Source organism: Garra rufa, chromosome 3 (assembly GCF_049309525.1).
Source record: "Garra rufa chromosome 3, GarRuf1.0, whole genome shotgun sequence".
Lineage (NCBI taxonomy): Eukaryota > Metazoa > Chordata > Actinopteri > Cypriniformes > Cyprinidae > Garra > Garra rufa.
This window is the reverse complement of record NC_133363.1, coordinates 8,311,642-8,337,645: the sequence shown is the minus strand read 5'-3', so window position 1 is coordinate 8,337,645 and position 26,004 is coordinate 8,311,642. Positions and strand designations below refer to the sequence as shown.

Sequence of the window (26,004 nt, the reverse complement as noted above, 5' to 3'; positions counted from 1 at the left end):
ATAGCTTTAATTACTCGTTGCAGTTGGTCTGACACTCCATGCCATGCTTAGCTCCTCATTTTACCTCTGTTGTGCTTGGGCCCTTGATTGCTGCTTGCAGCTATATTTACAGCTATATTTTGTTATTCTGCTACACCTGTGTGAAAATAAGTAATTAGTAAAATGTTTAAGTAAAGTTTGTTTCATGAAAAATCTAACTTTCTTAAACGTTGTTCAGACTGGCCGTCCAAATCTGATTTTTGTGCATATCCGATTGGAATCGGATCATATTTAGCAAGTGTGAACGGCAAAAATCACATAAAATGCTCGAACTACATTCATATGTGGTTTGAAAACCTATTTATTATTATCATGGCTTAAAATCCGTAAATATTTTGGACCACTGTGAGGAAACTTTGTTTTTTATTTCCGTAGCTTTCAAAACCTCCTTTTGATAAACACATCCTTTTGCTTTCATCTTCCTTGGACTTTGTATAACAGGACGTTTAGTCTGTGCCAATGTTCTTATCGATATCTTTACTCGCATTCAAATTTATCAGCACCTTGGGACTTGTGGTTCAGCGGGAGCGCGCTTCTCGCCTCTCCCGCGCCGTCAAGTGCATCAGGCTGTTATTTCATGACTGAAGCCTAGAGTCGCTGAAGATGGCGATGTGTGCCGCGTTCCGATGCGTTTCGGCAAACTTTTCGGCAGCATTGCCCCTGCTCACGAGACCTGCACATATCTGGACGTGCCAAAATTTGCTAAGACCAAACATCTTAAGGACGCTTTACACGAGCTCGCAGCTTTCGGGAGGTAAAAACTTTACAGAACTCCACGGGTTCTTCGTTTTGCATCTCACGTTTAGCTTTGCCGCAAGAACTGCAGCCATTCCTGCTTGCATTTTGGTCTTTTTTAGGGGCTTTAATCTTCTTAAAGCTAAGGTTTGCTTATTAACTGAAGTTATATTGGAATTTAACGTTTGTTACATTGTAACTTTGGTTCGTTTGTTACGTCATGAAGGTCCGCAGGCGTTTTGTACATTCCAGTGATTTATTCACAGAAAGTTATTTGGAGGATTCGAATTTTCGGATTCGGCTCTTCCGTTTAAATGGCCTTTTTATTTTTTGGAACTATTGCATATCTTTATTCATGTTGAGTGTTAAAAGTGCACAATGTTCTTTTACTGCTCAGTGTAGTTTTTGCTGACGCTTGCATTGGATCTCGCCACGCTTGACTAATTTTCTCGGATCAGTGTTATCATGTGGCTTTAATTATTTTGAGATCTAAAAATGAAGCTTAAAGTTAAGAGCGTGCTGCATCTCCTGTCTCTGAAGTTTGACCAGAGGCCCCTGTCTCTACACATTATCTCACTAAAATCTGTCATTCACTAAAATCTAGGCTATATGCATATATGAAATTAGACTGATGCTTCACTTTTACAATGTTCCCTCAGATGCCTCAAGATCTAAATAACAACAGGAGTGTCTTGCATAAAGCCCAGCCATGCTTCAGCATTAACACAATCTGGTTTAAACCTGTATTGTTTCTGCATGGGCTGATGCTAGAATCGGAGTCAGTTGAGGCATTGCCCCTCTGGGAGTCCTCAGTTAATGGTGTGCATTGGTTTGCCACTGCCAGACTGTTCTCCTAAGAACTATAATCTTAATATGGAATTTATATACAATTATGAAGAGTCTTATGAACAGTTTCTTTCTGAATCAGTTCTTGGGAAATGGAGGCATGCTGATATATAGTATTTTAATCATTTGAATCACTTGTTTGATCATTAATTTTGTGACAAATGGCCATTTGAGAAACCTGTTTGAAAGCCAGTTTCTATTTTGCAATCGTCTGGCACAGAACGCACTGTACACAATTCAGCATGCCTTAACCTGAACTTTTGCAGTTATTTTGTAACTGTATCATGTTTACTACAGTGATCTAAAAATTGTTTTGGAATTAGAAGAATAGTTCAGGAAACTATTGCAGTGAAATGGAAAGGCAGACCTGGAAATAATTAATGCACGATTAACCTTATGGAGTTCAAATGGTCAAACTATTATCAGCTGAAAAGTTAATATTTATGCAAAAAAAAAAAGTCCTTGAAAGAAGACTGCCACGTTTAAAGGAATGGTTTTTCCTAACCAAAATTGTGTAAATAGTGCCTAAATAAGCCAAATGGTGAATCTCAGGTCATTCTGAACCAAAGTACAGGAGCGTTTGGACGTTTGAAAGCTTTATTCTTTGTAATTGTAGGAAACCTGTTTCCTGTGTGTGTTTCCTTTGTGTTCCACAAAAAATAAAAATAAATAAATATAGATGTTCATAACATGGGAACACTGTTGTTATTTTTAACTAAACTTAAAAGAACTAAAACTAGTTGTATTGTTCAGCTGGTAACTGAAGTGAAACTGAAATTAAATACAAATATTTAAAAACCTACAATAAAAAAATTTGAATGTTGCCTTGGGAACTGAAATGTTTAATTACTAAAACTGAAATAAAAATACATTAAAATCAGTATTTGGAAGGTTACTTTAAAAAATGTAATAGGTTACCCTATTTAAAATGTAACCGGTACGGTAGTATCAGTTACTTTGTTAAAGTAATGTACCTGATTACATTTGAGTACTATTCTAAATTTCTAACGAATGTTTCCAACTGTTAATCTTTTTGAAACATTTATACATTTACTCAACACTGATTACTGTCAGATTTTCAAAATCCGTCGTCACTTGAATTAAGATTATAAAAATGTAATGTTAAAGCACAGCTACCACAAAATCAGACTTTAACACCTATTTTTACCTTGAGATTGTTCTGAGGGTAAATTAAAATTAGAATTTGAATTTGAAAGGTGCTTTAAAAGGTTCTTCTCAGCGATGCCATAGAAGAACCATTTTTGGTTCCACAAAGAACCATTCAGTCAAAGGTTCTCATTCAGACAAAACCATCTTTTTCTTACCTTTTTATAATCTGAAGAACCGTCTTTCTCCAAAAAGAACCTTTTGTGAAACAGAAAGGTTCTTCAGATGTTAAAGGTTCTTTATGGAACCATTTAGACAAAAAGGTTCCTCTATGGCATCATGAAGCACCTTTATTTTTAAGATATTGTAAGCTCCTGAAACATTGCTGTCTCATATTTTAGAGCAGTCAATGCAATTTGCAAAATACATTAATCAGATCTGTATCTGTGTAAAAATATTTAGATGTAACCCCCTTTGTAATTGTTAAAATTTTAGTAACTGTAATTTAATCACTTTTTTTTCTCAGTAAATGTAACTGATTACGATTACATTTACTTTGTAATTAAATAATGTAATTCCATTACGTAACTAAATAAAAACTAATAAAAGGTCACAAAGCAAAAACTAAAATATTGAAAACTTCAAAGTAAAAGCCTGTTCGAAATATTAATATTATAGAATTACACTTTAAAGCATAGCAAGAAGCCATGGTTGAATGTGAATTTATAACAGCTAAGAGGCATGTCACGAAGTAGATCATGGCTTCTTGGAGCTTACTGCTTTTCTAAAATGGTTATTCCATATACTTAGTAAGGTTTTACAAAATAAAACAGAGCAAATAAAGTGTAATGATATTAATAAAAACATTATTCTTCCACCAAAGAATGTAGTTCCTCAGAAACTGTTTTGGTTGCAACAAAGTGAATACAGAAATGTAAACAACGGTGTGTGTTTGTAGAGTTTACAGCATTGACAACGGCTTTGAGTGCGACTCAACCAATCAGAATCAAGGACTGGAACTATCCGTTTTAAAAACTAAAATAACTCCATGTGAGACAGGAATTGACAGGAGATGTCTTACTGAAATGTATGGTTCTGTTTATCCTGATCTTTTTATTCAAATTCTCTTGTGTTTTTCCAGCTCTGAAGTTTACAGACAAACATGAGTGGGTGCGAGTGGAAGGAAGCGTGGGCACAGTTGGCATCAGCAACTTTGCTCAGGTGTGCTCCACCTAAGAGCATTTCAAACATTTTATCCTTGTTTTTATACTTTTTTACTACTTATTTTGTGACGGGGTATCTGAATTATGAGATTTTTTTTTGTCTTTGCAACCCATTTCACTTGAATAATATGAGATGTCTCTATATATAAAAAAAATATTCAATGAGAAGGAGGGGAGGGGTTGAATCAATCACTTTTTTTCTTTGGTATAACATGCAAAAAAAGTAAAAAAAAAAAAAAAAAGATGGGAGGAGACCATTTTAATTTGATGTTGACTTTCAGAGTTTTCACTAATGTTACTGCAGTATTTTCTTTTCATGCATACTCTTAAAAAAATAGGTGCTTTAAAAGGTTCTTCAAAGTGATGCGATTGAAGAACTATTTTTGGTTTCTTTAAAGAACCATCTTGCTTTTTTTATAATCTGAAGAACCTTCTTTAGCCACAAAGAACCTTTTGTGAAACAGATGGAACCATTTAGAAAAAAAAGGTTATTCTATAGCATCGTGAAGCACCTTTATTTTTAAGACTGCAGTTTTTGAGTTTAGATGTTGACATTTTTTCTGTTTTATTACTATAGGAAGCATTAGGTGATGTGGTATACTGTGGGCTGCCAGAAGTGGGAACAAAGCTTGAACAAATGGGTAAGAAGAATTAGAAAACACTAATCTTAAGCCTTTTGCCTGTTATAGCACAGACAACATTACAACAATTATATATATATTTTTTTCAGAGGAGTTTGGTGCTTTAGAAAGTGTCAAAGCTGCTAGTGAGTTGTATTCTCCACTGACTGGAGAGGTGAGCGAAATCAACACAAACCTGGCAGATAACCCGGGACTAGTAAACAAAGCCTGCTATGAAGATGGTGAGTGCAGCTGTTAGTACTTTATTAAAGCATTTCAGAATAAAAAGTTCCTGATAATTTACTCACCCCCATGTCATGCAAGATGTTCATGTGTTTCTTTCTTCAGTCAAAAAGAAATTAAGGTTTTTGAGGAGAACATTCCAGGGGTTTTCTCCATATAGTGGACTTCAATAGGAGCCATCGAGTTGAAGGTCTAAATTGCAGTTTCAAAGCAGCATCAAAAGGCGTAGGTGCAAGTACCGATACAGTGTTTAAAAAGCGAATGTGCAAAGAAAGTTAAAAAAAGGGAAAACAATGTTGGACAATTTGGAAGTTGGAGGAGAAAATGTTTTTTGCCAAATCCTTTTGAACCGAAATACACACAGATGAAGAAGTAACCGTGCGTGACTTTTCCAACATGATAACGCAATGCGTGAAGATGCAAGTTCACATCACAGAGCTGGTAGATTGTTTTTTTGCTCTTTTACACAGTCTTTATTTAGTTTTGGGGGTGCACTAGAACATGCTCTCATGCTTGGTGGTTTAAAAAATTAATTTATTTTTTGCATAATTTACATTATTACAATAGCTTTCTCCCCAGTTTGGCACAAATGGCGTGATTAGTTCCGGGTTTGATGAAGGTCCGCCTTCCGAAAAACGAAATGTTTTGTGATTGGTTAGCAGTCCCACTGCATTGCGATTGGCGAACAGCTTAGACAGCAATTCAGTCCTGCCACGCCCCTTCACAAAGCAGCAAGTTCCCTGTACAACTGCGAAAGCTAGATTTAAGTGATTATTTTTCTTTAAAAATGGATGTTTCCTACAAAAACACATCGAATTGCTAAATGAGGCTTTTACTGACCCCTCCGGAGCCATTTGAGGCACTTTTTATTATGGATTGACTTGTTTTGGACTGATGGAGTGAAACACTTGTCTATGCCGTTCTAAAGCTTGGGAGTGCCAGGATTATTTTTAATATATCTCCGATTGCATTCGTCTGAAAAAAGGAAGTCATATACACCTAGAATGCAAGGAGGGTGAATAAATAATAAGCTACAATAGTATTGGTCCAGCATAAGGCTAGTGAAGCTATCTACACTATATGATGAATAAATCTCTTACCACTAGGGTTGGGAATCGAAAATCGATTCCGATTCTGGAATCGGATATTTAAGATAAAGAATCGGATACTTGTTATAAAATAAAAATTTCGATTCCTCTTATCGATTCCTAGGTGCATTTTTTCATTACCAGAGTAATAGTAACGAATTTGATTGAAGTCGCGCGAGCCTAATGTATTCATTCTTGTAAATCGGAGTCGTACATTAGGCACGCATAAGTCCGCTGGTGATTCACAAACTATTCATGCTTTCGGGACTCTGATCCATAGTATTTTTGCGTGAAATTTCGAAATATTCGCATAGTTTTCAAAATAAATGTCCTGTGAGTTTTTTATAATGAATGCTTACCCATAGAGGTGGATCTTGTAAGGGTCAGTGGTGTTTATGCACATATGAGCACCAGCATAAACAGATTTACTATGTATTTACTGTATTTTTAATTTATATGTTTATTTTATAATAAATACAAACAGTAGATATTCAGTCACTTAAGAAAGAGTACTCTGAAGTTGTGAAGAATTTCTGAATTAAATAATTTAGGTGCTTTAAATCTGTATATGTATATTCAAAAATAAACACCTTTAGAGGAAATGTCAGGCATAGGGGGGCCTTGCAAAATTGACCCAAGAAGAAGGGAGCCCTGATATAAAAAAGGTTGAGAACCCCTGTAATAAAATAATATGTTGCAAGCTAGCACTGAAAATAAACATGTTTGATATATTAATGTTTGGCTTTTTTTTTTTTTTTTAACTAAACTGGAATCGAAACTGGGAATCGAAAAGAATCGGAATCGATAAGTGGAATCGGAATCGGAATCGAAATCGATAAAATTCAAACGATACCCAACCCTACTTACCACACACTAAATATGTCTAAGGCACGGCTCCAGCGATCGTCACTCTAGTCAATTCTTGTGTTTACATCAGCCGCAGCTCCGTGTTTCGACCCTCTATACTGCACTCATCAACGGCGTGGCTTCAGCACGACTACCAGAGCAGTTTGCGGACACTTTAGTCAATGTGGCTCGCTGAAGCATCCCAGAAGTGGCTGTTCATGCTACATCGCTAAAATTAGGCGGATCCCCACCTTGTCCCTCCCCACCTGCCAACAATTTGAATTTCTGTAGGCGGGATTTATTTGTTGTGACATCATTGCATCCAGAAAACAAACGCTGTAGTCCAAAGGAGCCAATTATTGTAGTTCTTAAAAAGGTATTTTTTGAAAACTAAATATCTCCGTTTGGAGTGGACTTTGAGATTTGTAACTTTGTAGATGCTTTTTATGCCCAAACATACACACCACACACTGGCTAAAATTCAAAAAGTGAAAAAGCATAATAGGACCCCTTTAGATAAGACCGTTATTCTTCGGCTGGGATTGTGTATGTCTTGTTCTGCATTTAGTTTTAACTGTTGCACAGGGCGTGCAGTATTAAATAAGGAGACGGACAGGGAGTACCAAACAACTTAAAGCTTTAATCCACTGCGCTGCAGTATTACAGGTTCGCCAGCACTAGGCAATCTCCTGCCGTAGTCGCAAATATTCAGTGCTTATGTGAATATTACATCTCCCTTTTTTCAAAGAACAACAAAACAGAAAACAACACATTGAGTCACTGCAGTGTACATACTTCAATCATTAAAACATTACTCTAGCATAAACACAGAGGATGCTGAATTTCAAAAAAAAAAAAAAAAACAATTTAACACATGGCACTTAATATACAAACAAAATGTCCATTCCTCTCCAACAGCCCATACCAGATTTAAGATTCTATTCTCTTACAGGGGCAGCGATCCGCCTACACCCCAGACGAATTACAAATCACAAGTCAAGGATTTCTCTTGGTCGCACTGCTCGACCGGATCTGGTATGGTATTGTATGGGCTGTATCTCTTTGTCTTTTAAATGCTGCGCTGGTACTTCAGCATGTACCGGGAGCATTGGCGAGGTATTGCTGTTTTGGTCTTCCTCAATGTTTGCAGAACCGCAGGGCTCCACAGTTTCCTCTTTTGTGCTGAGAAGGTGACGCCGGTTTCTGCGATACACCTGACCATCTGAAGTGCGAACATGATAGGATCTTTCTGTGTTGGCAGGATGAACAACGACAGCAGGCTTCCAGAGGCCGTGCTCCTGTATGCGAACGGGTTGTCCGGTGCGAAGCTGTGACAATGGATGCGCTGAACGATCATAGTACTTTTTCTGGTGTTGCTGCTGCTGTACCCTTTTGGAGCGTGCCTCTGTGACACTGACAATTTTAGGTAGGAGCTGCTTGTTAGTGGTTGGCAGTATGGATCGCAGTCTGTGACTCATGAGTAGCTGGGCAGGTGACTTGAAGTTGTCAACAGGTGTATTCCTATACTCTAACAAACTGAGATGGGGATCTTTCCTGTCCATCTGGGCTTTTGCCAAGACCGATTTTGCGATCTGCGCAGTCTTCTCAGCCAGACCGTTGCTCTGGGGGTAATAGGGGCTGGTGGTGGTGTGCACAAAACCCCATGTCTTTGCAAAGTCTTCAAACTCCTTGCCTCAATATTGTGGACCATTGTCGGAGACAAATTTCTCTGGGATGCCATGTCTCGCGAAAATCACTTTTAAATTTGCTGATGACAGTGGCGGCCGTGGTGGTGCTGAGTTTGTCCAGTTCAAAGAATTGGCTATAATAATCTACTGTAACCATGTATTCTTCGTGGTTCCAGGTGAAGAGGTCTGAAGCTACTACCTGCCATGGTCTGGTTGGTACCTCATGAGGAATCATGGGCTCCTTAGTGTTTGAACGACGTTGCTCCAGGCAAGTATCACATGTTTCGACCATCTGTTGTATTTGTTTACACATTCCTGGCCAGAATAACACATCTCGTGCTCTTTGCTTTGACTTCTCTATGCCCATGTGAGCGACATGAATGGGTGTGAGCATCTCTTTTCTGAGTGAGGTGGGTATGACTATTTTACACCTTTGAGAATGATTCCGTTGGTCAATGAGAGTCGGTCTCGGAAGTTCCATAAATCACTGATGTCTGCCGGGCATTTCTTCATCTCTCCAGGCCATCCATCCAGAATCACTTGCCTCAGCTGGACGAGCTGGCTGTCTGATTCTGTCTCAGCACAGATCTGTTGCAGCTTTGCGTCACTGACTGGTAGGCTTTTGTATACCATGTGAACTTGCATGTCCATTCCTTCGCTGAGATTGTCGTGCTCTGTCTCTATGGACTTTCTAGAGAGGGTGTCTGCCACCGGAATCTCCTTTCCTGGCCGGTGTGTTATGGTGATGTCATATTTCTGGAGTTGTAGAATCATTCTTTGGAGTCGCGGCGGAGCTGCGGCTATAGGCTTTTTCATCACTGATTCAAGCGGCTTGTGATCAGACTTCTTGGCCATACACATACTGATGAAAGCGCTTGCAGCCAAATAGGACCGCGTAGAGCTCCTTTTCTATTTGAGCTTAGCTAACTTCACATTCAGTCAGTGACCTTGATGCATAGTTAAGCGGCTTTCCTTCCTGAAGCAGGACTGCCCCAAGGCCATACTTCGATGCATCCACTTGAAGGTGCATCTCTTTCTGTGGGTCGTAATACGCAAGGATTGGTCCAGGGCCCTCATTTATCAATGGTGCGTACGGACAGATTTGTGCGTAGTGAGTGCGTAAGAACAATTTCACGCAAAGTGTGGGATTCACCAAGTTGTACTTATGCGTAGAAATGTGTGTAAATATAAGCACACCTCTGAGCATGCTTACGCAGATAATCTAGTGGTAGAATAGCGACACTACACATAAAAAGCGTTTAAGATCACATTAAGCTTTAAGCAATCCACATACGTCCTGTGTTTCCTTTAAAACACTCAATTTATAATTTGTCTAGTTTTAAACACGATGCTTAATTGGTGTGAAACCCTATAAAAGACAGATGTGAAATATATTTGTCTCAGTGCAATGGCTTATCTTGCGTTATTGGAAGACTTGGCAAACAATGCGCTCCGCAGAGAGCGCGTTTTCCAAGATCGCGCTGATCTGCTTGGCGAGAGCACAGAGTGGCTTCTAAGTATTATTGCAGTGAGGAAAAAACACAATCGCGTATTTCTTAAAGGGAAGTGTTGTCAACCATATATGGTTAATTGGAGGCGTTTCCGAATGCTAATGACCATGAATGTGAACGAGCATGGTACTTACGCACATGTGGTATTTATCAACAATGATTGCTTACTCATGTGCGTAAGAACTGCGTGCGCACGTTTGATAAATGCGGATTTTCTTGTACTTAGGCACATTCTAAATTTCATTCGTTGGACAAAATATAGAACCTTTTCTACGCACTGTTGATAAATGAGGGCCCAGGTTCCTTAGTTATAAGGTCTTTCATTTTTCTGAATGCGTCATCATGCTGAGAATCCCATATGAACTCGCTGGACTGTTTGAGCAGTTGACGAAGTGGTGCATTAATGTCCGATAAGCAGGGTGCAAACTTGGACAGATTGTTTATCATCCCCAGGACTGTTTCGAGCTCTGTATTACTCTTTGGTGGCTCCATGTTTTTGATCGCTGAGACTTTTTCAGGGTCTGGCTGGATTCCTTCAGCGGATAAGCAGTGACCAAAGTAGAGAACTTCAGTGGCACTAACAATGCTTTTCTCAGGGTTGAGTTTCACGCCTTTCTCCCGAGACCTTTGCAACATCGCGCGCAAGTTGTCATCATGCTCCTTTTTGGTTCTTCCGAAAATTAGTATATCATCGACGATCGCAACGACACCACTTAGACCTTCGTATGTCTCATCGATTTTGCTTTGGAATTCATCCTGAGCTGAAATGATGCCGAATGGGAGACGTCGAAATCTTAAATGTCGTCAGCTTGGACGATTCCTCTGTTAGTTTTATTGCCCAATACCCTGAACGGGCATCTAGAACACTGAAGTACTTTGCACCCATTAGCTTGGGCGTGATGTCTTCTATCGTTGGTAAGGGGTAGTGTGGACGCTTGATCGCCTTATTGAGGTCATGGGGATCTAAGCATATTCTGAGTTTGCGGGTTCTCGGTTTTTCCACAACTACAAGTGCATTTACCCAGTCAGTGGGCTCTGTTACCCTTGTTATGACTCCTTGTTTCTCCATATTTTGCAGCTCTTCTTTCAGTCTGTCACGTAGGGCCAGAGGTACCCTTCTTGGAGGATAAGCAACTGGAGTTGCATCGGGCTTCAGATGGATTGTGCATTCCCCTGGAAATAGTCCGATGCCATTGAATACATCAGCATATTCCTCCATGATGGACTTGTCTTCTTTAAGTGCATTTACTGAGAGCACTAGCTTTATTAAGTCCAGGTCCAGGCATGCTTTTAGACCTAACACGGGCTTGGCTTGCGTGTTGACTATGTAAAAGTTCATTAGTGTTTTTCTGTCCCTGTATCTGCATGGCAACACACATGTCCCTTTTACTGTGAGCACTTGACCACCATATCCGGTGAGGCTGTGTTTAGTCGGTGAGAGTTTGCACTGAGCTTTCAGTCTATCAAATGTGTGCAATGGAATGACATTTACCTGTGCTCCAGTGTCCAACTTGAAACTAACTTCAGTTTCTCCTACTCCTAGTAGTATGTCTGCAAATGCTTGTTCCGTGTCACCTGGCTTTTGCGAGACTGAATCCACGAAAAACTCTGCAGGTGGGTCTTCTTCATAATGAGAAACCTCTTTGCTCACTGCATAAACGTTTCTTTTGTAAGCAGAACGACATACTTTGGCAAAGTGGTTATGTTTTCCACATTTGCCACACTGTTTGCCTTTAGCAGGGCATTTTTCAGATGGACCGTGAGCCTGGTTGCCACAGTAACCACAACTTCTGCCGCGCTCCGCAACGTCATTGCTGTTGCGATGCAAAGCTTTCATTTCAGCTTTCTTTGCTCACTTCTGTGACTCTCTCTGGGTGGTGACAGCGTGCACTATTTGATCGCGGGGATTGCATGCGCTGTTTGCAAACGTTTTGAGCTTGTGCAACTTCGTGCAATCTGGCTATATCCATGGCCTTGTCTAGCGTTAACTCGGAGCGAACGCTCAGCAGCTTCTCCCGCACTCGCGGTGAGTGAATGCCAAACACGATGCGATCTCAAACCATTTCCTCGCTGTCTGCATTAGCACAGTCTTTCACTAACAGTCTTAGCTCAGTCACAAATTGCTCAAAACTTTCGTTTGCTCCTTGTATTCGCTCATGAAATTTATATATGGCGAAAATTGTTAGGGATGCACCGATCCGAATCAACCGATCTGCTTGCGTGTTTTGTCAGTAAAGCCGGTTCTGTAATCAGCGGTAAATGCCATCAGGTGCGGGATTTCACATGAGTCGTATATACTACACACAGCCGTTGTTCACTGACGGGCTGCGCACATTCATACTGATAATGAACATGGATTTGCTCAGCTAGTCGGTAAACAACGGCTGTGTGTAGTATAAAACGGCTCAACGTGAAATCATGCACCTGATGGCATTTACCGCTGATTACAGAACCGGCTTTACTGAGAAAACGCGCAAGCAGACCGGCCGATTCGGATCGGTGCATCCCTAAAAATTTTGTTCGTTTTGGGCATCACGTATGCTTCATACTTGTCATAGTACGTGTGCAGTACCTTTGCTTCATCTGTCGTCAGTGCCCAGGGCCGTAGAGCCGTTTAAAGCTGCATTGAATCTGCATTTTGGACCTTCAACCCATTGATCCCAAGCGGCAACTTCCCGCTCTCTCTATTGAAACCAACACAGAAGTGGCTTAAACTGCAAATCATCGACTGACCGCTAGAGACTGGCTGCAAAGACGCCCCATGTTAAAATGCCCAACTTTACAGCAGAAAAAACATGTTTACAGCCTGGTACTAAAAGTTGTTTTGGTCTATATAGCTAATTTCGCCCTTCATGTCAACTGTGAGGAGGGTGAATTTTTTATAACTCATCCGTTTAAGTTATATTAAGCCTTAAAGTTCTGCATAATTAAGGGTGTGGTCACTTGAGTGACGGGGGATTGCTGCTGCTGTTACCACTGTCGGGCTAGGCGGTTTTCGATTATCCGGGAGTGACGCGCGATGACGCGATTCCAAGATGGCGACAGCCGAATCCTGCCCACTTTGAGCTCTTCAGAAACCTATGGGTGACGTCACGGACACTACGTCCATATTTTTCACAGTCTATGGTTGATCCCCATTAAAGTCCACTATATGGAGAAAAATCCTGGAATGTTTTCCTCAAAAACCTTAATTTCTTTTCAACCCAAGAAAGAACAGCATGAACATCTTGAATGACATGGGGGATGAGTAAATTATCAGAAAATGTTTATTTTGGAAGTGAACTAATCCTTTAAACTGAAATCACACAATACTGTATGAGGATGTGTAATATATCACTAAAACGTTAATTTCTCTCTCCCCAAGGATGGTTAATTAAGATGACCATAGAGAAACCTGCAGAACTTGATGAACTCATGGATGAAGCTGCTTATGAAAAATTCATCAAATCCCTTGATTCATAAAGGTGTTCAAACCTTGGTCATTTGTTATTATTGATCATTCAAAGCCTTTAAAGATTCACAATGGCTATTCTAGAATGCTGGTGGTAGAATTAGTACTAATACAATTATTTGAAATCTATTTATTTTGATTTTTCACCAAAATAATCTTTTGCAATGTGCTAGTTTAACAAACTCATGTCTTTTGCCATCAAAAGCCAAATATTTCAAGGGCTTTTGGATACAGTTTGAGGTGCTTTACATGGACTCAGATGAAGAGAGGGCTGGTTCTGCTGATTGTCTTAAATAGTATATATGTCAATATAACGTGTGTGACGTTGACGTAACATGACATGCAATAAAACTGACAAATGTAACATTGTGAGCCAGTTTGCTTTTGTGTCCTGCTGCACCATTTTGGGGTGTTCAGATTAAAATTGCCTTATGATGCCAGTAACATATTGTTTTTATAAATGATAGCATTTAATACACAATCAGTTGACCACATGAAACTGAAGTACTTTACAGCAAATGCTTCCATCATACATTAACAAAAGCGAAATTTGAGCTCGTAAGCTTCTTTGTTTTTGAAGGAAGTCTTGTATGATCACCAAGGCTGCATTTATTTGATCAAAAATACAGTGAAAACAGTAATATTGTGAAATAATATTATTACAATTTAAAATCCGTTTTGATATATTTTAAAATGTAATTTATTCCTGTGATGGCAAAGCTGAATTTTCTTGAGTTTTCTGTCTCTCTTTCAGATATCATTCTAATATGCTGATTTGCTGATTTTCCAAAAATTTATACAATTACTCATTATTAATATTATGGTAATTTTCTGAAGAACAGCATTTACTTGAAATAGAAATCTTTTGTAACATAAATATTTTTACTGTCATTTTTTTTTTACATGTCCTTGCTAAATAAAATTAATTTCTTTAAAAAAACAACAACTTTTGAACACTAGTGTACATTATTAGGACATGCACTAATATTTGTTCCAGATATTTTTGTTTGCAAGCAAACTGCACGGAATAACGTTAGGCATTTACGTGGTTTTGTCCTGTTCTGTTTGTCTTGAGAGCTCGTTCTCTCTTGATGCTGAGATTTGTGAAGAGAAAGAACCTCCCAGCCCGGAACACCTTGACCTTTGCCCTTAGATTAAAAGACTGATGATTTTCTGTGCTGCAGAGATCAATGATTAATGAAGGGGTGATCATAGTATCATTTCTGCCTAAAGGAAATCTGAAACCTGTGTAAAAGAATTCATAGCAGATTACTTTCTTTGCATTTCTTAGGAAATAGTAACTCTTTGGCCAAAACGACATTTATTTAGATTTATATCGTTTATAACTGTATACAGATTATAGTTGTACTTGTTTTTATACTTTTTAAAACTGATTAGTATTCTCAGAACTCTATGTAATGTAACGAAAAGCTTCTAGCAGTCAAATATGGCTGATCTTATCTTGATCTTATGTGATTAATGACATTACATATGTGTAAAAAGCAAATAAACATATAATTATATAAGCCTTTGTTTTACCATACAAATTTACCGATATTACAGTACATAAGAATGGCCATACGCTTATACAAGACTTTTAGGATTTCACATATGAATGTGTGTTTTTGCTTAAAGCTCATGCAGAAACCACTCTGAATCAAGAATAAATCTGTTAAATTATAATAAGAAAGAACCTATGCAACTCTCATAAGTGTTTTCATTTAGGGAATTGCTGTTTTTCTGGGGTCCGTTCTTCGTACCTCGCTTACTACATCCAAGATCAAATGACACATCCAAGATCAAATCATCGCGCTAACTATGAGCTCGCTATTCCGGTTCTCCGAACGCACCTGTTGTTGATGATCAGTATAGCTGGATGAAGTTATTTGAGATCACTGGGTGGCTTAAAAGGGGCTACGCATCGATAGTAGAAACATTGATCGGCAACTCTTTGATTGGTCGGTGAACATGACGAAGGAGCAGAGCAAGAACTCTTGATTGAGGGATTTCAGGAGTTTCAGAGTTTAATTAAAACGCAAGGGAAAACTGCAAAGGCTGGAAAAGCAAGGAGAGAGGGCTGGCAAAAAGTAGTGAACAAATTAAACGCGTTAATGCTGCCCATGTTACATGTTTTGTCCTTGATATGTTATTTTATTTATATTTTTATTTTTTTATACACTACTGTTCAAAAGTTACAGAAAAAACAGTAATATTGCAAAATGTTTTTACAATATAAAATGTTGGTTTTTTTTTTAATATATATTTTAACATACTTTAAAATAGAATTTATTCCTGTGATGAAAAGCTGAATTTTTATCAGCTGTTACTCCAGTCTTAAGTGTCACATGATCCTTCAGAAATCATTCTAATATGCTGATTTATTATTAGAATGATCAATGTTGGATTATCATAATATCAACAGTTGTGCTGCCAAATATTTTTTGGAACCTGTGATTCCATATATATTCCCCACCTTATATATATAAAACAATGTAAATTATTTATTATTAACTTTTAATACATTTTTAATTATTAACTTAATACATCCTTGGTGAATAAAAGTATTAATTTCTTTAAAAAAAAATACAAAAAAAATTTACTGACCCCAAACTTTTGAACGGTAGTATATATATATATATATATATATATATATATATATATATATATATATATATATATACACACACACACACACTTTCTTGCAAGATATTTTTCTTTTCCCACGTGAGTCAGTCCACGTCAGTCGTGCTCCTTAACCAATCAGATGTGACCTCGCCATTTCAACCAATCATAACCCGCCAGGAGCGCAGCCTAAATCCTGTTTACATGAAATAAACCTGCTCCAGAGCAGGTTTAGGCTTGCGCACCTGTTGCTATGACAGCAAGTCCAGGATGAGCTTCGAAGAACCGAGCGATCCAAGATCACGCAAAATCGTCAACAATCAAATCCAGCTAACTTAGTTAGCAAGGTACGAAGAACGGACCCCAGGATAGCCAGGCTTACTCCAGGTAAAGTCGCTTTATAACGACCCCTAGTGATCGATTTTAAAACACGCCTGTGTTCAAGAGTTTTTAAGTTTCCCAAACCCCTTAGAGATATTAGAGAATTTCAAAAGTGGCTAAACACGTCATGGGAATAAAAATATACAATCATAACTTTTCGAGTTATCCTCAATTCTAAAGTAGGCCTATTTAGAACTGATTTGATTAAAATCCTGTGTATACAAATGTAGCTTTTTTCTATAATAATGTGAATTTTCTTTGAGGTTACAACATAAAACAACGTAAAGTCGCATTAAGGTGGTTTCATACTTTATTTAGTACCAGTGTTGGGAAAAGTTACTTTTAAAAGTAATGTATTAGAATATTGCGTTACTCCCTAAAAAAGTAACTAATTACGTTAGTTACTTTTTATGGAAAGTAATAGGTTATGGTACTTTTGCATTACTTTTTAAAATCTGGGCAGGGCTTGCTTGTTTTTGTTTTTTTTTAATAAAAAGTTCTATTTTTGGCAAATGTAAAAGCCTGTTCACACCAAAAGCCTCAGGCTGACAGAAAAGAACATTCATGTCTGCACAGCAGATTGCAGAAAAAGAAAGTTCAATACTCTTCAGCAATAAAAAGAACAAATGATAGTTTGAGTAATTTTTGCTTTATAGTATGAGTTGGATCATTGAAGGTCAAAAGACACTGGTTAATAAAATGGGGTTAAATATATAAATGATATTTAATTATTGCGGGTTTGCATCATATTTTGAGTTGCATTTGACTGTTTTTATTCTTTTTGAGGAATACTGAATCTGTTTTTGTTTTTTTTGTGAGTGAGATTAATGCATGTTCACATTTATTCTAGAACAAGTAACATCTTACTCCCAATTTCTCTCAACATGGGGACAGGAAAGCTTTCAATCAATAAATGGGGAATTTATTTGAAAAAGTATCAGATATTTTCTTGTAAATTAGAAGGTAATGCGTTACTTTACTAGTTATTTGAAAAAAGTAAGATTTAGTATGTTGTTTAATTCATTCAGCTACATATTTACATTCTTGTTTTATTTTGATATTATGTTAATTTATGTTTGCATTCATGAACATATTCATATATTTATTTTTTATTTGCATGCATTACGTTTTGCGTTTACCACGTAAAATCAACAACGTTCTCCTTTACTGGTCAATAACAAATATGTTTTTCATAAGTAATAAAGTAAAAGAGGTATCTTTTAAAATATGACATAGAATTGACCCTGTTAAAGAATTATTTGAACGGTTCAAACTGGATCTGGAGAAAACTTGTGATTTGTGTGGTGTTGTTAAAGAATCTGTGACTCATCTTTTCTTTCAATGTGATTTATTTTGGGTACATGTCTTTGACTTCATTTCTAGGATGTTTGGTACATTAATACAAATAGAAATGTATGATGTTGTATTTTCTTTTGTGCAAGATAACATTGATTCTAAAAGCACGATTTCTTTACGCAACTAATTGTTTTACATGGAAAATAAGTCAAATTGTGAATATTTTATTAAATAAATTTAACAATATGGCACTACTTTGCAAAATATTAAAAACAGAAAAGCTAAAAACAGCACTGTGTCACATTAATTTGGTTAATCAAATGTTTAAATTTTTCTTTTATCCCTGGCATAAATCTGTTTTACCCATGTACATGCACTTTGTATTTTTTTTGTTTTGTGTTTCTGTATAAGTTACCCTTTTTCCATTTCTTCTATTACTGTAGCCTACATATTTGTATTAATATGTACATAATTGCATAAACAAACGTCCTCCTTTACATTCACGATCATGCGTAAGTCTATAGTCAAAAAAAATAGTTGTCGAACTTTTAATCTACGTCTATCCACGTGTTGATTTTTCACAACATAAACCGGCTTCACACTTCCGGTAGACACATCGGCCTTTGCTATTGGCGCTTTTCTTCACTTCCCATAAAACCCCGCGTTGTCATTTCCTTTTCCTTTTCAGCCATTTTCCGCTTCGGACGGTATGTGCATTTATTCCGGCTAAACATCAAGTTTATCCGCTTTAATCCTCATTAACGCTTTATTATATGATAAATAAAGTAGTCCAGCTTTAAAGTGTACATTGTTTCATGTGCGATAGTGTCTGTATTGTTGTTGTTATGCATTACTGAAAGATAAAATAAGGATATTTTAGTACACGGTACCCTATCGCACTCTCCATACCCCGGATTACTTGTTTGAATAACAATTTTAAATATCAAGCGTCTGAACACCTAAATAAAACGTCTATTCAACAAAATGCTTTCTCATGCGTGTTTACTGCCATCTTATACCGAGTTGCTGCTCTCTTAATACAGTTACCACAATCATGACACCGCGTCATGCATTAGCATAGCTCACATGGAGTGTTTTGACTGTGGTACAGACTTGATAATAACTGTAAAGGTGTTTAAACGGCTTTTATGAGCGTGGAATTCTTTATAAAACCGTAAAGCTTAATTTAGTGCGCGTTGAACTGTATGCTTATTGCTATTACGTTTGCATTTTCACATAGGAGTGAACAATCATGGCTCCCAGCCGGAATGGCATGATTTTGAACCCTCACTTTCATAAAGACTGGCAGAAGAGAGTGCGCACCTGGTTCAACCAGCCTGCCAGAAAGCTCCGCAGGTAACACTATTTGCTGAAATGTGGTTTAAATGGTTTATAGAAAGCGCCACTTTATTTACATGCTGCTGCTTTGATTTTCTACAGACGTAAGGCCCGCCAAGCAAAGGCACGTCGTATTGCTCCAAGACCAATTTCTGGACCTCTTCGACCAGAAGTCAGGTGTCCAACTATCCGGTATCACAGCAAGGTCCGTGCCGGACGTGGATTCACCCTGGAGGAGTTGAAGGTAATATTGATGCCATGTTAAGCTATTTCTATTTATTTTTAAGGGTCAGTTCACCCCAAAAGTAAAACTGCCATTTTAATTGATCTCGAATTAGTCAAGAAATTTAATGAAACTTCTGTCTGAACTTGAAAGTCCAGGTAACTAAATCTTAGATCCTAAAAGTGGCCTAAGACAAATTTAGGATAAAAACAAATGAGATGACTTTGCTTTATGTTGTTAGTTTTTTTGTTTTTTAACAGACTTTCACAAACAAATGTGTCCCTGGATCATAAAGCTAAAATTTTCTTAAAACTGAAACAAGATTTATACATCCACGAAGCTGAATAAGCTTTTCATTGATTTATGGTTTGTTAGGATTGGGCTATGTGGCGGAGATGCGACAATTTGAGAAAATCGCTCTTAAAGTAGTCCAAATTAAGTTTTTACCAATGCTAATTACTAGTCAAAATTAACTTTTGATATTTCAATAGGAAATTTACAAAATATCCCCATGGAACTTTATCTTTACGTAGTATCCTAATGATTTTTGCCATAAAAGAAAAATTGATGTTTTTGACCCATGCAATGTATTTTTGGCCATCGCTACCATCTTAAGACTGGTTTTGTAGTCCAGGGTCACATTTCATATCAGTAACAGTTTACAATAAGGTGTCATTTGTTAACGTTAATGTATTAACTAACATGAATGAACAATGAATTTATTGCACTGTTTATTAATCTTGGTTAATGTTAGTTAATAAAAATAGTAATTCATTGTTTGTTCATGTTAGTTCACAGTGCATTAACTAATGTTAACAAACGCAACTTGTGATTTTAATAATACATAAGGAAATGCTGAAATAACATTAACATTCTTGTTCATTCTTAATGTTAACAAATGAACCTTATTGTAAAGTGTTACCTATATTTCTGCAGATGACTTGGATTAAACTGTATGGGTTTGTTTTATGACACTTTATGATCTTTTTGGATCTTCCTGTTTGGTTACCTGGGTTTTCAAAAGAGAATTTGAAACCCGAAAATAAACCAGTCTTATGGCTTTGGAATTACTTTTTTTTTTTTTTTTTTTTGAGGTGAACTGTCCTTTTCAACTATAATAGTTTCTTCTCTTCTATGGTTATTTCAGCCAGTCAAGTGATGACAAATCTCCGGAATCTCTGTACTTCATTGATGATCTCTTGAACCCTTTTTGCTGATGACTGTTGATGCTGAAATTGTAAATATTTCAGGGCTGTTTTCAGCGTAATTTTGCCTCACATGTCTAACATCAATTCATAATCTGCTTATACAGGCAGCGGGAATCAACAAAAAGGTGGCCCGTACCATCGGCATCGCAGTTGACCCTCGCCGGCGTAACCGATCCACAGAGTCTCTGCAGGCCAATGTTCAAAGGCTGAAGACGTACCGCTCCAAACTCATCCTCTTCCCCAGGAAGGCTACTGCACCCAAGAAGGGAGACAGCACTGTAAGTGCTCATAAATCTGAAATTTATTGGGATGAGAATAGTTTTGAAACTTTATGCATTATAAATCATATCAAATTTTTGATGTGTTATATACAAGGCTAGTCTAAAATGCACTTTATAGTAATAGTTTGCAGTCAAATGATGACAATTCTCCGGAATCTCTGCACATCCTTGATGATTTTTGAACCCATATAGCTGACGACTGCATATTAGAGCCTGTTCAGTTATGTTTTGTTATTTTTGGTGTTTTGACACTCTTTTGTGTGTAGGAGGAGGAGCTCAAGATGGCTACACAGCTTACTGGACCCGTCATGCCCATCAAAAATGTACGTATCTTTAATACTTCAAAGCCCACTGTATATTTGGTACACAAATGTCTAAGGTCTTTGTCAGTATATTCAAAACTTTGCTTCAGCCAGTCAAGTGATGACAAATCTCCGGAATCTCTGTACTTCATTGATGATTCCCTTGAACCCTTTTTGCTGATGACTGCTGATGTTGAAATGGTTACTGTGTCAAGGCTGTTTGCTATACTGTTATAAGGATCTTGCTGATTAACAGTACAAGTAATCAGAGTTTCGTTTTGCCCATATAAATGTTAGCAGCTGCAATAAAAAGCATGGTTTTCCCCTCAGTTTGGGCTTCTGAATAAAATGGAGTATATCCTTGAATATTCTCCTATATTATGCACAGTTTCTTTAAATTCAACCATAAAAATGGTCAATTGGTTTCGAAAGTGTCCAATCGTTTCGCTAGATTAGACCCTTCCTTGCCTGGGATCGTTTAGAGCGCTTTAAAGCTGCATTTAAACTGCATTTAGGAAGTTCAATCTTGGGTGCACCATTGAACTCCACTTTATGGAGATAATTCCTGAAATGTTTTCCTCAAGAAACAATTTCTTTACGACATGAACGTCCTGGATGGCATAGCAGAGTGAATTATTTGTATATTATAATTTTTTTTTTTTTTTTTTTTTTTTTTTTTTTAGTTCTGAAAATGAACTAATCCTTTTAACTGAATTAAACTAAAGTATGTCAATGGGGGTTTTAAAACACTTTTTCCTTTTGAAGTTTTTTTTTTTTTTTTTTCCTTGGCCCATTGGCAGATATTTGATCTTGTTCATTTTGAGCAGTTACTCGTAAAACGAGATTTGTTATTTTGCATCTTGTGTACATATACATTTGATTTAAAAGTCTGTAGAGATTTGCGCTGGAAGACAAGACGCATAGTGCAGGGCTCCAGACTGTGACTAAAACGTTCACATTTGCAACCAAAAATATTAAAAGAGCAGTTTGAGACACGTGTGGGAATAGGAATAGGAAATGTTTTATGTATAACTATGTAAACGAGGCTCTTGATATAGAACAGTATTTTGCTGCAACTAAGGATGTGTCCATATTTTCTGCAGGTGCACAAGAAAGAGAAGGCCCGCGTGATCTCAGAGGACGAGAAGAAATACAACGCCTTTGCCACCCTGCGTATGGCCCGTGCCAGTGCTCGTCTGTTCGGCATCCATGCCAAGAAGGCAAAGGAGGCCGCAGAGCAGGATCCCGAAAAGAAGAAATAATTTGCAAGGAACTGTCAAAAAATAAATGTCTAAAAAAAAAAAAAAAAAAACTGTTTTTGGAGTCGTTTCTTGGAAAAATCAGTTTGAAGAGGATGTGCCATGTGGTGTGTGTATTTGGTTTTCAGTCTTGAAAGTTATTTTATTTAGATGTTTAAAAGTTCCTCTCTAAAGATGCTTTCATGTGGCTTAGGGAGATGATAAAGAATGCAGGTAACAATGTAGAAAAACCTAAGATGTATTGTTTCAGTGGGAATCAAAACGTATGTTTGAACAGACACCAATGAAACCTAATTTAACCCCTTAACTGTCACCGTCTTGTATACGGAACGCCTACGTTTACTTCACAATATTACAATTAAATACTAATGTAATCATTGACAAGCAATGTATCATTAGAAAGGTCTAAGTAACTCAATAAATATTTTACCTTGTTACAAATGTAGAAACAGTAGGACAAGAATGCACCAAGAGTCTATGACAAATCTACATCATAACAGGAGTTCTGACCTTTGTCAAGTCTTTGTTTAGTTGCATTTTCCCCATAACATGTTTTAGTAATAAGTTATATACCATTTAAAAGCTTAATCTCAATTCATCCTGTGGAAACCGTTTTGAAATCAGACATTGCGATAACATGGAAATGGTGCTTAAATCTTTTAGCAGTCTCCTACAAAAATGTGTTAGTCTTTTAGAATCAAAACTTTTTATAATCTTTACAAAATGCATGTCGTTGGAAAGGTCTGAGTCTCAAGATTCCATATTTTGGGATAGGTGTACTATTGAAAGACAAATTGATAGATTTGTGACAGAAATGCATCAAAAAAAGCTTTTTTTTTTTTTTTTTGGTATAATGCCTAAACAAAATTGCACATGAACTTATGTAGTCAACATTCAAAGTAGATCAAGAAAGTTAAAGTTGTCCTAAGATAAGAACTGGTGTTCTTTTTGGTTAAGACAAATTTGATGAAAGGTTTTGATCCACTTTGAATGTTGACTTCTGTATGTCTTTAATTTTATAGCAATTTTGTATTTTTAACTTTTTTAAATATTTATTTTATATAAAATAAACAGTACAATACATTTTACAAGTTTGGATAGTGCATTTTCTTGTGAATTTTAAAAAATGGGGGTGACAGTTAAGAGGTTAATATGTCAAGAGTATCTTAAACACACTACAGAGGTCTACTTTCAATATTCACCAGAAGATGGCAGTGTTTACCTTTATTGTTCTTGGAAGTTTGTGCGGTTCATTTCATGGTTAAGCAATAACTTTTTTTTTTTTTTGTAAAGATAACTGCATTATTTGTTTGTTTTTTTTAAAAGCTGGGTCTGTGTCAGGACAGCATTTATTTATTTTTGCCAGGCCTGTGCTGGTTAGCCTTGGTAAATGGATTATCTATCCAACAATTATAATTCTAACCGTAAAGAATTGTATTCATTTACACACTCGTTTCCTTCCAAACCTGTATTCGTTTCTATATAGATATTTGCTAGATTTTGGGAACCAAACAATACTAGACAGCCAGTTGTCATTATTCTTAAAATATTTTGATGTCCACAGAAGAAAGTCTGCCATAAATGTTTGGAATGAAATGAGGGTGAATAAAAAGTTTGGGGTCATCTGTCCCTTTAATGATTTTTCATAGCTGCTGAATTTGCATATTGTGTTTGTAACCTCAGGTGTAAGCTTGATTAACATCTGTCAGTGCAGTTTAGTGTGGAAATATTAATACAAATCAGTTTCAGTGCTTGGAAATGCCAACATTGTCTGTCCTGTAGGTGATGTAATGTTCAATGGTGGTTAGTTTTGGTGTTTGAATGGGTTGTGGGTGTATTATGCAAACATTTCATTTCCAAATGTGGTGTGAGAGCCTAAGCAGGAGAATGCATATCTTTCCTCAGTCCCTTCCGGGACTGTGTTTTGGTGCTATATTTGCTTGTATCGTGTCTCCTCTGTTTTATTAACTTGTTTCTCTGAGGCTTTTGCACACAGATGGTTTTAGTGTGGAAACAAACGTGAACAATGTGAGCAACGGTACATTTTCTAGTGCTGTGAAACTGAAGCTGAAGTGACCCAAATCAATTATAAGTGAAGTAAAGGGACCGTTATAATTGGGGCTGTCCACAATCAATGAACCACTGGGTTTTGTCCATGAAAACCTACACATGGATCAATAAACCAAAAATATCTTGACCCAGGGGAGATGAGTGGGGAGATAATCACGTATGAGATTACATAAGATGTAGAGAATGTGTCCTAGTTACCCTTGATCAGTGGAAAGAGTTAATTTTGACCGCTTGTTCAAACTGGAAAATGGGGACCATTCTTTTGGTTTATCTACAATACTAGATAGCTTAAGAAAAATAGTTCTAAACCATGCCAGGTTTGAATTCTTTGGCTCTTTTTGATGCTTCATAGACCATAAAATAAAATAAAATAATGAATAAAAGTGCTATATAGAACCTTATTGCTTTTTATCTACATGGTCTTTTAATAACTTTTAGACTCTGTTAACGTTTTACAGTGAAGATGACATTGAACGTGAATAAATGCAAAGCCAAATACACAAAATAGGAACACAAAATAAATGTACTGAAGGCCAAGTTCCAGTGAAATATCTTCAAATCCTCTATGATGTCTTACGTCCATCATTATGTGAGTATTTCCGTGTAACTGAGTGGCAGTTTCTTTCTGTGTCTGGGTAGAAATACACAAAGGAGTTAAAGAAATAGTGCATTTCTTTGATTTAAGTAAAAGCTTTTCTGTTTATGAAGGCCAGAAGTAGCCATTGTGGATGTGCGGTGTACAGAAAAGGGAAAGCTTCACTGTTTTTGTGAATGTGAATAGGCATCATACATTTTTTTAGTGGAGAAGAGGAGAGAAGTTTTAACAACTCAGCCGAGCTGGTCACATGTTCTGTTAAACAGGATTTGTTGGAAACCATGTACAATTTCAAAGTTGAAATTTATAGACGTTATAAGAAGGATATCAAGTAGCTGTTGAGAGTGTGTTGACATTGTAGTTGGCTGCTTGAGCTGCGGAAATTCAATAATGAGGTGGCTTTGAAAGGATTTTTTTAACGGAAAAAAGAACCCCGAACTAACACAAAGAAACATTTTAACACAAAATGGACAATGTGTTTGTAAATAGAACTGTTACTATGTGTGAAGAGCATTTAAACAGCCATATTTTTTTTGAGATTAATAAAAAATAAACATGTTAGCATGATGATTTTCAGCAGACAACAACAAACACTTTTGTTGTTTTCCACTGGAGAATTGAATAGGACTTGTATTTCAGTCAAAAGCGATGGTTTAAAAAGGTTGAAAATGTCTTGATTGGTTTGTTTCTTACAAACACAGAGCTTTTCAGTTTAAACGGGTCATCGGATGTCCATTTTCCACAAGCTGATATGATTCTTTAGGGTCTTAATGAGAAGTCTAAATACTTTGGTTAAATTTCCTAATAGCAGTATAAAGAAACACTCTTTTTACCTTGTCAAAATCAGCCCTTTATAGAGCGAGCTATTCTGTTGCATGTTCCTTTAAATGCTAATGAGCTCTGCTCGCCCCGCCCCTCTCTGCCATGGGATGATGAGCAGTAATGTTTAGTTTGGCTGCATCCATTTGCAAAGATGCATAAAAATAGTGTTGCTTTCGTCAACAAAAATTATGAATAAATATCGTCGTCAAC

At 37.0% G+C, this 26,004-nt stretch overlaps 2 protein-coding genes and 3 non-coding genes across 5 annotated transcripts; all 5 read left to right on the top strand.

The window, feature by feature from the left end:
- The first annotated feature begins 574 nt into the window (after positions 1–574).
- On the top strand, positions 575–13,761 carry gcshb (glycine cleavage system protein H (aminomethyl carrier), b). The gene is made up of 5 exons (XM_073836830.1): positions 575–793; positions 3,869–3,948; positions 4,528–4,591; positions 4,681–4,812; positions 13,311–13,761. Exons 1-5 carry the CDS (start codon positions 643–645, stop codon positions 13,406–13,408), a joined length of 525 nt encoding a protein of 174 aa, XP_073692931.1. The 5' UTR covers positions 575–642; the 3' UTR covers positions 13,409–13,761.
- Positions 13,762–18,297: 4,536 nt separating this feature from the next.
- rpl13 (ribosomal protein L13) lies at positions 18,298–22,360 on the top strand. Its single transcript, XM_073836829.1, has 6 exons — positions 18,298–18,403; positions 18,937–19,052; positions 19,137–19,278; positions 20,570–20,743; positions 21,013–21,069; positions 22,152–22,360. Exons 2-6 carry the CDS (start codon positions 18,949–18,951, stop codon positions 22,308–22,310), a joined length of 636 nt encoding a protein of 211 aa, XP_073692930.1. The 5' UTR covers positions 18,298–18,403; positions 18,937–18,948; the 3' UTR covers positions 22,311–22,360.
- LOC141332574 (small nucleolar RNA MBII-202) lies at positions 20,414–20,494 on the top strand. Its single transcript, XR_012355349.1, has one exon. It is a non-coding gene; the product is annotated as a small nucleolar RNA MBII-202 (small nucleolar RNA).
- LOC141332575 (small nucleolar RNA MBII-202) lies at positions 20,883–20,968 on the top strand. The gene has a single exon (XR_012355350.1). It is a non-coding gene; the product is annotated as a small nucleolar RNA MBII-202 (small nucleolar RNA).
- Positions 21,168–21,252, top strand: LOC141332571 (small nucleolar RNA MBII-202). The gene has a single exon (XR_012355348.1). It is a non-coding gene; the product is annotated as a small nucleolar RNA MBII-202 (small nucleolar RNA).
- Positions 22,361–26,004: the final 3,644 nt, after the last annotated feature.

What these genes read in the sequence shown, in the direction of transcription:
- gcshb (XM_073836830.1), top strand. Translation starts at nt 643, where the DNA reads ATGGCGATGTGTGCCGCGTTCCGATGCGTTTCGGCAAACTTTTCGGCA. An exon ending in AACAAAGCTTGAACAAATGG is followed by an intron (nt 4,592 to 4,680) that starts GTAAGAAGAATT and finishes TATTTTTTTCAG; the next exon opens with AGGAGTTTGGTGCTTTAGAA. An exon ending in CAAAGCCTGCTATGAAGATG is followed by an intron (nt 4,813 to 13,310) that starts GTGAGTGCAGCT and finishes TCTCTCCCCAAG; the next exon opens with GATGGTTAATTAAGATGACC.
- rpl13 (XM_073836829.1), top strand. Translation starts at nt 18,949, where the DNA reads ATGGCTCCCAGCCGGAATGGCATGATTTTGAACCCTCACTTTCATAAA. An exon ending in CCAAGAAGGGAGACAGCACT is followed by an intron (nt 20,744 to 21,012) that starts GTAAGTGCTCAT and finishes TTTTGTGTGTAG; the next exon opens with GAGGAGGAGCTCAAGATGGC. An exon ending in CCGTCATGCCCATCAAAAAT is followed by an intron (nt 21,070 to 22,151) that starts GTACGTATCTTT and finishes TATTTTCTGCAG; the next exon opens with GTGCACAAGAAAGAGAAGGC.